The sequence below is a fragment of the Microtus pennsylvanicus genome, chromosome 12 (assembly GCF_037038515.1).
Source record: "Microtus pennsylvanicus isolate mMicPen1 chromosome 12, mMicPen1.hap1, whole genome shotgun sequence".
Taxonomy (NCBI): domain Eukaryota; kingdom Metazoa; phylum Chordata; class Mammalia; order Rodentia; family Cricetidae; genus Microtus; species Microtus pennsylvanicus.
The window spans coordinates 12,030,846-12,044,201 of record NC_134590.1 but is presented as its reverse complement, the minus strand read 5'-3'; the positions used below and the strand labels follow the sequence as shown (position 1 = coordinate 12,044,201).

The window sequence follows — 13,356 nt, the reverse complement described above, 5'->3', positions numbered from 1 at the left end:
GCAGGGGCTCTGTGCTAGGCTGTCTATCTAACCTACTCCAGGCTATGGATTTGATCCCAAGCACTAAAAAAGAGAGCACTTGGGGGTCTCCAAACTGATCCCGTTCTCCTCTTTTCTTCACCTTCAGATCTCCACGGCATCTCTGACATTTTTAATCCGCATCTCCAAGAAATGCTTGGTTATCCAGAACATAGTCATAAATTTTGCAAGATGAATTTCTTTTTTCTGCAAAGGCAAACTCAGCAATCTTTGGGGGATCTGGAGACTGACGGTGCAGCTGACCTACTGGAGGCAGGCGGTGGGAGGGCCCTCACTGGTCTAAATAAATAAGAGTCTGGAGTCGGGAGCCCTCGGCTTGGCCTCAGAGCTGAAGGTTGGACTCCACCTCCAGGCAGAATGAGACTCAGCCTAGCAGCCCTGCTCCTCCTGCTGGCCAGCTGCCTCGCTCCAGGCCACGGTGAGAACTTTCACTTATGATTTCTCTAGCCTTTGAGCAGAAATGGTCCTCGCCATTTCTCCTTCAATTAAAACTGGGAAGGAAGTCTTACAAGAGCAGGGGTGGGGGCTCAACTGCTTCCAGATTTGGAAGGGTGAGGTCCCAGGGATTTAACCCTTTAAAAACGGAAGCTTTCAAAGTGTCAAGACTGTCCTTTATAGAGGAAGGATGGTGCGGGTTCGTAGGACTTAGGTATAGTTGTGTATTGTTGGCTGTCAGCTCAGACGCCGACAGGAAGACTCCTTTGCACGGCTCCTCTTTGCTCTGCCTCTTGACGCCACTCCTCGTCAAACCTTGGCCTCTGAGTCTGACATTCCCAGGACAGTTGCACGTGGTAAGGCCTGACACCCTAAATAAAGCAGAGGCGAGGAGCTGACTTCAGCCTGAATGGGGCAGCTGTCTCTGCGTGACTGCATGAATGTCTAACTGAAATGGCAAGGTGTGTATACAGCTGAGGGGATGGATGTGTGGGCAGAGAGAAGCACTCGGGTTTACAGGACAGATAATTACGCTTAAGATGTACAGGTCCCCCTCCACATCCCCATTTTCACTCTTCCTTCAAAACTCATTTCTCTCCTCTCCTATAAAGCTTTCCTGCTGCTGGTGACAAAGTTAGCCCCTAGGAAATGCTCCGTTCCCAGTATCAGTATACAGGCTGTGAGTAACATGACCTCAGCTGTGGTCTAAGGATGGCTCCTTGTTCAGCCCACAAAACTGTAGACACCTTGGGGACATGACGCTTTTACTTATTCAAAGGATTTTATAAATATCTTTTGGTTTTGTTTGTTTTGTTTTGGGAGACCATGTCTCAGTGAGCAGCTTTGAACTTATAAAAATCATCCTTTGTCCAACTTTTCAAATGTTTGGATAACCCAGCAACAATTTCTTTAAAATAAATAAATAAAAATAAATAAACCTTAGACTTCACAAAAATCCATGAGATGAATTACCACTAAAATGTCTATAACTACTAAGTATTGCGGCTGAATAGAGCCTCCAATTTTTATTATTGGTTTTCCTTTGGTGATAGTTATGAGTAATATTGAGAACCAAGATATTAAACATGAGTGAAGAAGCATCCTCCATGGGTTTTCTCAGATAGAGAGGCGGTGAGGGTGGAGGGTTGCTAAGAGAAAGAACTGTGAGAGATGCTTACAATATTCGCCAGTCTCCAGCAGCATCTGCTCCTCTGCTTTTTCGCTGGGAGCGGAGATCAGTTGATTTCCTAACACATTAGGTGTAACATAGTTGACTGTCCCTAGAGCATCAGCTGTCAAATCACCTAAATGCCAATATAACGCTACAAGGACAGTCAAGGAATGCTACGACTTTGAAAAGCTGAGGTCATTTCCATTAAGGTTTTGGTAGAAAACATTTGGAAGCACACAAGGCAAAACAAACAGAAATACACAAACTGAAAGCTTATGCAGCTGGCTTGAAATGTTTGCCTCTACAAATGCGTGATATAGAAGATTGGTAGTTCAGTTCTACTTCTAAGTTATAGGCCCAATGGGTTGAAGTGACTGAGTCTGCATTTACAGGAATCCTGGAGGCCAATTACACAAACCTAAAGTGTAAATGTTCCAAGACGATCTCAAGGCCTGTCCATCCAAACATCATAGAGCGGATTCAAGTCACACCTCCTGGGAATGGCTGCCCAAAGTTTGAAGCCCTGTAAGTTGCAAGAATTAAAAAAAAATAATAATAAGTTACATAATTTCTCTCCTCAAGTGAAAAACAGTTGAAGAAATATATTTGTAATTAGCAACATTATGGTAGCAAGAATCTCAGAGACCAATTTGATGTTGCTAAATATCTGAAGTTAATCATGAAAATGTGTAATATTTAAATACTTGTTTTTCAGCAATCCAAAGCTGTAACCTCTTGCTCCCTCGTTGTATCTCTCAAGCTGCTCCACCAAGGCCTGTGTGTGTGGTTACAGAGGCTGAAACGGGGGAAGGGGTGTTAAGGAGGTTAACTCACTGAGGCTTCAGGAAGCTAACCTGCCTACAGCACCCGAAGGCAGGGATGGAGTCAGAACTCCCTCTCTCCTACACAGCCTTTGAAGGATGCTCACACAGAGCCTCGTTCTCCTTGTTGGAACCTCCCTTTTAACAGCAGCTCGCCTTTGCCCTTCCTTCTCCCCGCCCCTTTGCTCCCCCTTCGTTTATCTCTGTGGACTGGGCTAAGGAGGAGACCCAGAACCTCACAGATCCCGGACCAGTTTTCTCCTTTTAAGCTACACTCCAAGCCCTCGAGAACTTCCTTGGGCTTTGGAAAGTTTGTAAGCAACTATGCTTGCTTGTCCCGTTTTGAAACAAGGCTTTGTAGCTGGGACCAGATGTATTTGACTGACAAAGCAGAAATACAGGTTATCAAAACTCTGAAACTTTTCGCCATGATGGCATGATACTTTTACCAGAGTCTCCACCAACGAGAGTTAAACTAAGCCACAGTTACTTCCCTCAAACTTCACAGTAAAGTCTAGCCATGGGGCCCAATGGGGAGGGGGGAGGCAGAGCACTAGACCGCTTCCTTGCCTTTTGGCTGCATTCTCCTCCCTTGGTTCAAGGCTCTCACCTCTCAATCAAGGGAAATAGGACACCCTCCCTAATTGTCTCTGCTTTCCTAACACCCGTTGTTTGGAAATAATGAAAGTTTCAGTGTACATCTTCTTGTTAAAGTCAGCATTTTTGAACAGTAGGCAGATATGGAAATGAAAGCTACAGATTGTTGGGAGAAATCCATTAGTCAGGGATGAACATATCCAGGTGGCCAAAGTCTGTTTTGCCGTCATGATTCTAAAACCAAACTGGAAGATGCTGCCTTGAGGCCCCACTTGCTTTATGGCTTCTAAGATTGACCTAAAGAGGTAGAAATTCAAACTTAGGCCAGGTGGTGGTGGCACACACCTTTAATCCCAGCACTAGGGAGGCAGAGGCAGGTGGATCTTTGTGAGTTCGAGGCCAGCCTGGTCTACAGGCACCAAAGCTACACAGCAAAATCTTTTCTCAACCCCCTCCCCCCCAAAAAAGGAAATAAAGGAAGAAAAAGAAAGAAATCGAACTTAGATGGATGGTTCCTTATTCTTTATAGCTAAGATGCCTGATACATCAAGATACTGCATTTGCTTAAGCTCACACAAATTAGTATTTATAGTCTCCTGGTTTTCTACCGCTTGGGAGACCTTACTTTTCCATTGCAGGGAGGAACCTTAGCACCATGTCTGGAGCTTGATAACTATTCAGGTCACAGTGATTGCTGAAAGTGTGGTTGTGAAGTCAGACCACCTCTGCAAGAATTCAAGCAATCCTGCGGTATTGTGCGTTTGCAGTACAGTCTTCCATGTGTTGTTTGAACTCTCTGAACTCTGCACTCGTCAGAAGGAGAGAAAGCAATGGTTCTTCTAGAACAGGACTTCTGTGGGAAGAACTGAGGTGACCATACGGCCTATGGCACACAGTGACAACAGTGTCTGACAAAGGTTGGCCATTCGCTATGAGAGCTGGTTTGTTGCTGATTAATTTCTCAGGGCAGGAAAAGTCTTGCCAACTGGTGACTTGGAGAAATGCCACTGAGCCCAATTGAAACTTCTTCCATATTAAAATATATTCTTTTTTTTTTCAGATAAAACATTTTCTCTAGTCTGTTTTGCTCTCCTGAGCTCAGTGGATAAGACATTTGAATGATACTGGGGTATAAGTTTAGAAGTGACCCAACTTTGGAGTCAACTTTTTAGCCCTTCTCTAACTCATAGAAAGACTATCAACAAGACAGTCTCTTAGGACATAAGGGCTTCTGTCAACTTGGACCCCTCAAGCTCCCACACATCGGTCCACAAACGGTTGTCCTCTTCTTCCACGGACCTCACACCCCAAATCGCTTCTTCCAGATTCAAAGCTTCTTGCTCAAATTTTGATGTTTTTTTTGGAATAATTATTTTGACAATCAATCCTCTTCGTTATTAAAAAGCACACAGGATGGAACAAGAACGCACCCTGTTTCATCTTTATTTGTGTTTATTTCTCTCCAGGATCTGGACTAAGACTACTAAGCAAATTCTATGTGTGAATCCTCAGGACAGATGGTTCCAGAGGGTACTCAGATTTATACGGAGGTAAGTGAAGCACACGAGAGCTTTCCTAGCCAGCCACACTGGGGAATCCTTTACAACTGGGAAAAGTCATCGGACACATGTCTGTCCCGCTGTTTCCATGTGCCGGCTAGAACAGGGCTAACTCATCCAGCCGTTCAGACAGCTTCAGCAAGGGTGCCCAGGAGCCATTATTTGATGTCACCAGAGGGAAGTTCTAGTTTCTTGTGTGTGTTTCTCTAAGTGTGACTTATGGCTTTGTTTTTCATTCACAGAAAAGCTGTGTCTTCAACTCCCCCAGCTCCAGTGAGTAAGAAAAGGACCACCTGAAGGCCCTGTCCCCCAAGGAACGCCTGCACCCTCCTTTATCCCCGCTCTGAATTTTAGTTGTGCTCTTGGTTGAACAATTTCCAAGAAAATAAATTCCTTTTACAAACAAGCATGACTGTGTGTAAAGAATACCCTGCAGGATTATCCTCAACCTACATTCTTGTTCCTTAACGAGGGTTATTTGAGGATGGGTGCTCAGTAACACCCATGTGTTTGGTAATAGGCATGTTGTTTAATGTCAAACTGTTCTAGGTTGTAGAGTAATCTGAACCTGTAGCTTGTATTAACAAGAAATGTATGGGGTATACTTCCCTCACTTCACCCCCTTAAGGAAGGCGGGTTTCCCTAATGGTCTTCATAGTTTGCTGGGCATCCCATGCCATTCCAGCCGAACACGATGCAGAGTAGGTCTCCATTAGTTAAAAGCCTCATGAAGAAAATAGAGCCCTTCTACTTTTAAAGGTTTCTTGTATACAATTTATTGTATCAGATTAAACCCCGTAACATTGAAAGATCCTAGGCTTAAAATTCCAGGCTCTCCAGCAGTATACAAACACATTCCTGTACACCGTGGCTCTCATTTGCTTGTTTTTTTTTTAATTCATATCTTTCACATAGACAAAAATATCAGTCTATTGTATCAAATTCTTTAATGTTTTCTCTTCATCTAATGTCATTCAATAAACTTAATCAAATATCTTGCTTATAAAAATAAATCTTGCTTATGACCCGTTCATTTTTAACAGACAATTTTCTCTCACTGAGATGTTCTTCAGCTGTTCCCAAGGAGACGTGAGGTTTCAATCATGTTCATTTTTTCCTGCATATCAGAGCCCTCTACAGATGACCCCAAATTATGTCAGCCACCAGAGCAGTTATGCGGTGGGAAAGGTTTGCCTCGGAGGCCTCTTTCCCCAGGCATGCTAAATGTGATCGCCTCCAGACTTCAAACCCTTCCACAGACCCGTTCTCGCTGCCTGTTTACATGGATCCCCAGAGTCTCCAATGTTTCACTTGACAAAGTGTTGCATTGAGTTGACAGGCGGAGGACTTAAAGGCCATTCTTTCCCAGCTCTGCTCTGAGGTCGCAGCCTGACTGCCTCTTGGCCTCCTTGGCTGCCTTGTGGTCTGTTCCCGTCCCATCTGGCTTTCTCTCCCATTTATCTCCATTGATTCATTCACTCATTTATTTTGCGGCAGGGTGGTGGTGGTGTTTGGTTCTGTGTGGGTTTGCGTGCGTGCTCGTGTGTGGAGGGTGTGTGTGTGCATAGGAAGAATTCAGACCCCAGTCTCATTCCTCACTGACAATGGGCTAGCTCCTAAGTAGGCTAGGCCAGCTGTCTCCATTTCCCCCAGGAGAGGGATTAAGTGGCTGGGGCAGGCGGGGAGTGGGGAGGGTGGTCTAAGCTCAGGTCTCCTGGCTTTTTAGCAAGTATTTTACTTATTGAGCTATTTCCCAAGTCTTTTCCCACCCCATTTTTTTTTAGCGTTGCTTGCTTGCTTGCTTTCTACTTCTAGTCTTTTTTGAGACAGGATCTCAGTCTGTAGCCTGGGCTAGCCCGAAACTCACTACATATGCCAGGCTGTCCTTGAACTGCGGTAGTCTTCCTGCCTCGGCCTAGAGAGCACAGGTGTGAACCTCAATGCACAGCTTTCTCCTTTCATTCATTTTTTTATTTTTATTAAGTATTTTCAGAAAGAATATATGCTACTTATAGATATTATATTCTCCGTCATCTATAATTTGACATTTTGATTACAAATATGCAAAGGGAATATACAGTATCTTCAAAATCCTGCAACCAAGTGCTCTTTAAACCTCAGCGTTTAGAGAGTGGGAATTGAGCTTCAGCTTTATTGTGGCATATAGCTCAACAAGTACTCAGCATCCTCAAGTCATCAATGCTGCCCTTTCTCATGAGGCAGCTACTATTAACCATTCTTGAGAGCTGGCAGAAACGGGGGACGATAAGTGGGCACCAGGAACCATCCCTCTAGCACTACTGTCTATGGGAGGTAGATACCATCAGTAGAAACAGAAACAAAGAGACATTCCTTGCCTTCATCCATATAACTAATCAAAAACAAACCAGAATTTGAGCCCAGGGTCTCCAGACTTATAAGTGAATGTTCTTCATCGTTACATTAGACTGAGAATACACTCCATTGTATGTTCTGACTTCAGCCACTCTGCCTGGCCTCCTCTTCAGAGCCAGTCAAAGCCACAGGACATTGTGTGGTAGGAAGAACTTAAGGGGGCGTGGGCTAGGGAAAGAGCCCCTGACCTTCACCTGCCCCAACCTGATTTATGTCTCTTGCTGACTGAGTCAAGAGCTTTGACATCGTTGACTAGAGGTCAGCCTACACAGACACTGTATGTAGAAATATACTTCCTAAAAATGCTACAAGGTAATTAATATGACTAATGAGGCACACTCAGGATAAAAACTACGGGCCTTAACCTCTTTGCATGAACTATATAAAGCAAAACCACTTGCACGTGTTAATTTGAGGAACGTTTTGTCTCATTTCTTCCTCATATGTACGCCTTCCCTGTGCTCTATAAATCATCCAGAATTTCATGTAACAACAACAAAAATACTTCTTTTAATAAAGACAGAAGGAGGCTGACATCTTTTTCTTCTTCCTTGGCCTCAGTTATAGATCATCTCCTTCAAACAATGCAACTCCAAAGCCCCCAAATCGCTAACATAGGTGGTTCCTCTCCCACACTCAACCTCCTGCGCATGGCTGTCCTTTCTCCTTAAGAGTACACTTGTTGGCTTTGTTTTGCCATGAAGAAATTCTTTTCTGTGGCAAGTCAAGAATTCCAGCTCTACTCTAGGGGAGGTATCTGAGACTCTTAGGGCTGCTTAGACTGCATAGATGGGGCTCTGGGGGGTTCCTCAGACTGCATAGATGGGGTGTTTGAGTCTCTGAAGGGCTCTCAGACTACATAGATAGGGTGCCTGAGACTCTTACAGGCTCCCCAGACTGCATAGATGGGGTGTTTGAGTCTCTGAGGGGCACCTCAGACTGCATAGATTGGTGTCTGAGACTCTTAGGGGTTCCCCAGACTGCATAGATTGGTGTCTGAGACTCTTAGGGGTTCCCCAGACTGCATAGATTGGTGTCTGAGGCTCTGAGGGGCACCTCAGACTGCATAGATGAGGTCTCTGGGTCTCTGAGGGGCACCTCAGACTGCATAGATTGGTGTCTGAGACTCTTAGGGGCTCCCCAGACTGCATAGATTGGTGTCTGGGTCTCAGAGGGGCTCCTTAGACTGCACAGCCACAACGCTGAGCTATAGAAGGCGTGTGAGACTCAGAGGAACTCGGGCTGCACAGTCAGCAACATTGAGCTGTGCTCCCCTGCTGTTGGTGACAAGACTGTAGATCATGGTAATATACTGTATATTGTTTTAAAGCTAAAAGCATTTTGAATATTTTTCATAAGGAAATGATAAGTGCTTTAGGAATAAAGATGTATTTATCCTGATTTGAACTTTACAGTGTATACATGATCAAAACATAACATGTGGTTCCCCAAAATATGTACAGTTCATGAGCATTAGTTTAAAAGGCTAAAAATAAGGGAAGGGTGGGGCACCCTCTCCATTTTGGAGAAGGATGGGCGGCACATCGGTTGCTCATAGTTCAGTCCCATGGGGGTGGGGAGGTCTGGGCTGCTGCAGAGCTGTGAGGCCCGAAGGCTGTGGGTAGATGTGGAAAGGTGGAAATTGAGACGTGCAAGAGGCCTAAACTGTTTTTATAGCATACCAGCACCCATTCCTCAGAAGTCACCGCAAGGAGAAGAGCCTTCAGCTGACTTAGAACCAGGATTAAGTTGTAATTAGCTGCAAGGGCACTTGTTGAACCAATTAACAGAGAGTCTGAGGGAAGGTTTGGAAGGGAACAACTGGAGATTGTCAAGACAGGATTTCGGCACTCGTGACTACATGTATACATCTACACACATACACAACAATTAATTAAAAGTCAAAGGAAATAGAGTTGAAGGGAAAATACAAAGTGATGCTCACCAAGACAAAACGATTGCTCTGGAAGGCTGAACAAAAGAGCCACCAGCCTAGCTTCACAACAATGCACTAGCAGCAGAACGCAAGAAACCTGAAACTTACCGAGTGATCCACCTACCTCCAGAGTTCCAGGAGGAGACAATTCTCCTACAGTCTCAAGGAAACAGCTGAGTGGGCTTGATTCTCTTGTCTTCTTTCCTCACTGAAAGGTCCATTCTCAGTGCTCCCGACTCTGTGGAAATTCTCATGCATAGTCCGGAATTAATTCTCTTTCTCTGAGGTAGAGGAGCTAGAATTCAAAAACTATTGATGTGAATAACACCCAAGAAAGCTGCCTCCCCTTTGAGGTAATTATGATGCTGATAACACTTAAAGATATTGTTCATCCGTCCTAACACAGGAGAGCCATTTAGGGGGCTTGTGTTCTCCTACATCAGGTTAATCAAGCTGTAGTCTAGAGACACGAAAACTTGCAGTCATTAAGGGTTCAATCCAGCAAGTTGTGTGGAACAACCCAACCCTTTCCTGTTCCTATAATTCAGCTTTTGAGGATGCTCGTATAAACAGGAGCATACTTCTACAGTCTTTTGCCTGACTTACTTTTCCTCTGAACACTGATTTGAAGATATAACATGTTGCCATAGAAACCGGGTAATGCATGCCTTTAATCCCAGTGGTACATGCCTTTAATTTCAGCCTCTGAGAGGAATATAAAACGGGAGAGACAGCTAACTGTCTCAGTTTCATTCTGAGATTTCTGGAGGCAGGATCACAATTTTGGACTGAGGTAGAGGTAAGAGCCAGTGGCTGGCTGTTTTGCTTTTCTGACCTTCGGTTGGGCCCCAGTAGCCGACTCTTGAGTTTTTCTTAACTGTGCTTTACTTCCCTTCTTCCCACCAAGGCCAATCTCTTCACCTGGGTTTTAAATCACCCCACCCCCCACATGATGTCCTTTCTAAATAACCAAAGTCTCCCTCTCAATCAGTTCTCTCCCTACACCATTCAAACACAATCCAGTCTCTTCCATCTACAAAAAGCAAGGTTTTTAAAAAAGGCTTCTACCTGACCACTTTCTGGCTACCATTCCCAGTGCCTTCCTTACTCCTAAGCACCCTCCAAATCCAGCTTGGGCCACACCATTTCCCCATCAGGACTGCCAGGAGGTCACCAATGACCATGCGCAAAGCAAATCAAGCTGCTGCTGTCTCCATGACAACGCTGGTTGAGTTTAATGGTTTGCAACAAAAACATTTATCTCTTGTCCACTTGTCTGCAGGTCAACTACAGTTCAGCTGACTCGGCTGAGTTCGGCATTAAGCCAGGCCATTTGGTTGGTTCAGAGTTCTCCAATGTGCCTCTTGTTTAGAGGAAAGTCAGTGGTGTCCAGCGTGTATCCTTGTCACGGTGACAGGAGAAAGATGCTGTGTCTCTTGGGGTCTCACTTGTCACTCTTCCTCACAGTTTTATTCACGGTGACAAAGAAATAATTGTACATAGATATAAGTTATAATTGTGATAGTATGAAATATGTATACATTATGGGTTGATTAAATAAAGTTAATTAACACATCTACCACCCATCATAGTCAGCATTCTTTGCGGGGAGAACCTTCCAACTCTACCCTTTTAGCAATTCTAGGATACACAATATGTTATTGCCTATGGTTACCATGCATAGCCAGGCATGCTAGAGATAAAATAAACCTCTGACCCAGCTGGGTCTCTAATACCACTGCAAGGCCACGCGGAAGGGAGTATGGGAGCAGAGAAGGGTCAAGAATTGGGAATGATAATAAAATTCCTACAGTTACCAAGTTGAGTCAGTATTCCGTGCTTCTCTTAGGGAACCCAATAGTTTCTGGGAATCAATCAGTCCACGGCTGAAATCTCTCCCTTGGCATCAGAACACCACACTTCCGGGTTCTGTCTTCCTTTTTGGCCTTTTCAGACCCATGATCCTGTTCACCCTTCTCTCTCAAGCCTCTCCATATCTAACTTTCCTTAACCCTCTTTTTAACACTATAAACTTGCTTCCCAAGAAGAAACTAAGACCACAGACTTCATTACCACGGAAGCATTTGGTCCCATTCCATCTTGCATCCCACATTCACTGAGTCCTCCTACATTCGAGTGACTGTCTTATCTCTGCTCTGGATTTTATGAAGCTACCCAAAACTCCACGTCGAGAACAAAAATCAGTGACTGAATTCCAGCCAGGCCCAATTCTAGCATGTCCCACGTCGGTGATGTCCCCAACTTGTCTAGTGGTGCAAAGTAAAAAACTGGGGGTCATTTCAAGATTCCTCTCACCACTAGGTCCATCTCTAGTTTCACAAAAATCTGAGGACCGTTTCCTTATGTGTTCCTCTTTCCAGTCCATACTCTCCAGCTTTACCATAACCTGGCCCAAGATCAAGTTTCACCTTGGCTAGAAAGCTTAAGAGCTGCCTTCCTCTGCCTTCTGGTACCCATCTCTAGCACACTCTGGTACCCGTCTCCAGTGCACTCTGGTACCCATCTCCAGTGCACTCTGGTACCCGTCTCCAGTGCACTCTGGTACCCGTCTCCAGTGCACTCTGGTACCCGTCGCTAGCGCACTCTGGTTCCCGTCTCTAGTACACTCTGGTACCCGTCTCCAGTGCAGTCTGGTACCTGTCTCCAGTGCACTCTGGTACCCGTCTCTAGCTCACTCTGGTACCTGTCTCTAGCGCACTCTGGTACCCATCTCTAGCTCACTCTGGTACCCGTCTCTAGCGCACTCTGGTTCCCGTCTCTAGTACACTCTGGTTCCCGTCTCTAGCGCACTCTGGTACCCGTCTCTAGTGCGCTCTAGCATCTCTCCAGGATGGGATTTTCATGCTGCTGCTCCTGCTTTCCTTCTATGCCTACAGCCTGGATCAGCTTCCTTATAATGTACTTTCACACAATGTTATCTATCACCTCAATCTCCATCGCTAATGAGACCATCTGTCTCCCAACTAGGCTACTCTGAAAGGCAAAAAACATATCTAGTTTTGCTCCTCCCTGAATCTTAGCCTCAGTTATAGACTAGTAACATATATATATATATATATTATATTCAGCAAATATAGTATTATATATATATGTTCAGCAGATATACATTGAACAAATACGTGAATCATGAGTGTCTTAACAGTCTCACTCATCATGACGTTTTCTGATCTTGTCTTATTTTTCTAACTGGATTGCAAACCTACTGGAGTCACCAAGTCAGACGTGTTTGTCTCCTGCAGACGGAGACCAAGGTATTCAGTAAACGACACTTGGGCAGAATCAAACCATCTCGTGTACCATGTGCTTGTTTAAAATACTTAGGACACATTTTGTTCTCTATTGCTTGGGACATGTGAACAGGAAGCCATACAACCTAACCACGTGTTCCTAACGACCCTTGTGCGTGTGCGCATCTGGCAGGTAACTGTCACTGAAATTCAATGCAATGATATAATGCTGAGACTTCCCAGGCAAATGCCACTAAAATTATGTCATGGGATTAAGGCACTATGATATATTACAGGAAAAGGGAAAAAATGTGCGTGCATTTATCATAAATATAAGATGACTAACATTTATTAAAACTCTTCAATGATATCATTTAGGGTGCAAATAAGAAACTAGGATCTAAGCTGAGATTTAAAAGGAATGTGTGAAGGAAGCAGCAGAGGCATGGGCAGGTTCATGGAGCAGGCAGGGAAATCGGGTGCGTATACTCAGGCCTAAAGGAGACAGGAGGAAGGGTGTTTGAGAGTTAGATGATTGCCTGACCGGAACTGCAATCATTGCTAGAACAGCTATGAACACAAGTTCATACTGACAGGGAAGGACTAAATTCCACTATCCCACCCCCTTTCCTCCTGTCTTCTATGCATTCTCCCCAACTGCATCTTTGATCAAATACTCAGAAGTGACCATATGAGAATACTAGTGTTCACAGATGCTGAGGAACCTCCCCAAAGTCACACAGAGTGCATACCAGCTATGGCTGCTGAATCTTAGCAGGCATCTTTTGAATGCCCGATCTCAGCTGTCACTCTCGATGCTGGATGAATAGCTGTCCCAAGTACAACAGTTGTGAACTTTTTCTTCAAGACAGGTTTTCTCTGTGTAACAGCCCTGGCTGTCCTGGAAATTGCTCTGTAGACTAGGCTGGCCTGGAACTCAGAGATCTGCCTGCCTCTGCCTCCCAAGTGCTGGGATTAAAGGCATGCACCACCACTGCCTGGCCAACTGTTGTGACTTTTTTAAATAATAGTTTATGTAACTAATACAAGGGGTAGGCATGCCTGCCACCATGCCTAGTAGGAGCCAGAAGACAGCTTTCCGGGATCCCTTCTCTCCTTCCACTGTGGTTCAAGAGATAAAACTTGGGTCATGGGG

At 44.7% G+C, this 13,356-nt stretch overlaps 1 protein-coding gene across 1 annotated transcript; it reads left to right on the top strand.

The window, feature by feature from the left end:
- Window positions 1-358: 358 nt before the first annotated feature.
- Cxcl13 (C-X-C motif chemokine ligand 13) lies at window positions 359-5,028 on the top strand. The gene is made up of 4 exons (XM_075943469.1): window positions 359-457; window positions 2,038-2,170; window positions 4,530-4,613; window positions 4,865-5,028. The coding sequence occupies exons 1-4, from the start codon at window positions 397-399 to the stop codon at window positions 4,917-4,919; spliced, it is 333 nt and encodes a 110-aa protein (XP_075799584.1). The 5' UTR covers window positions 359-396; the 3' UTR covers window positions 4,920-5,028.
- The last annotated feature ends 8,328 nt before the right edge of the window (window positions 5,029-13,356 follow it).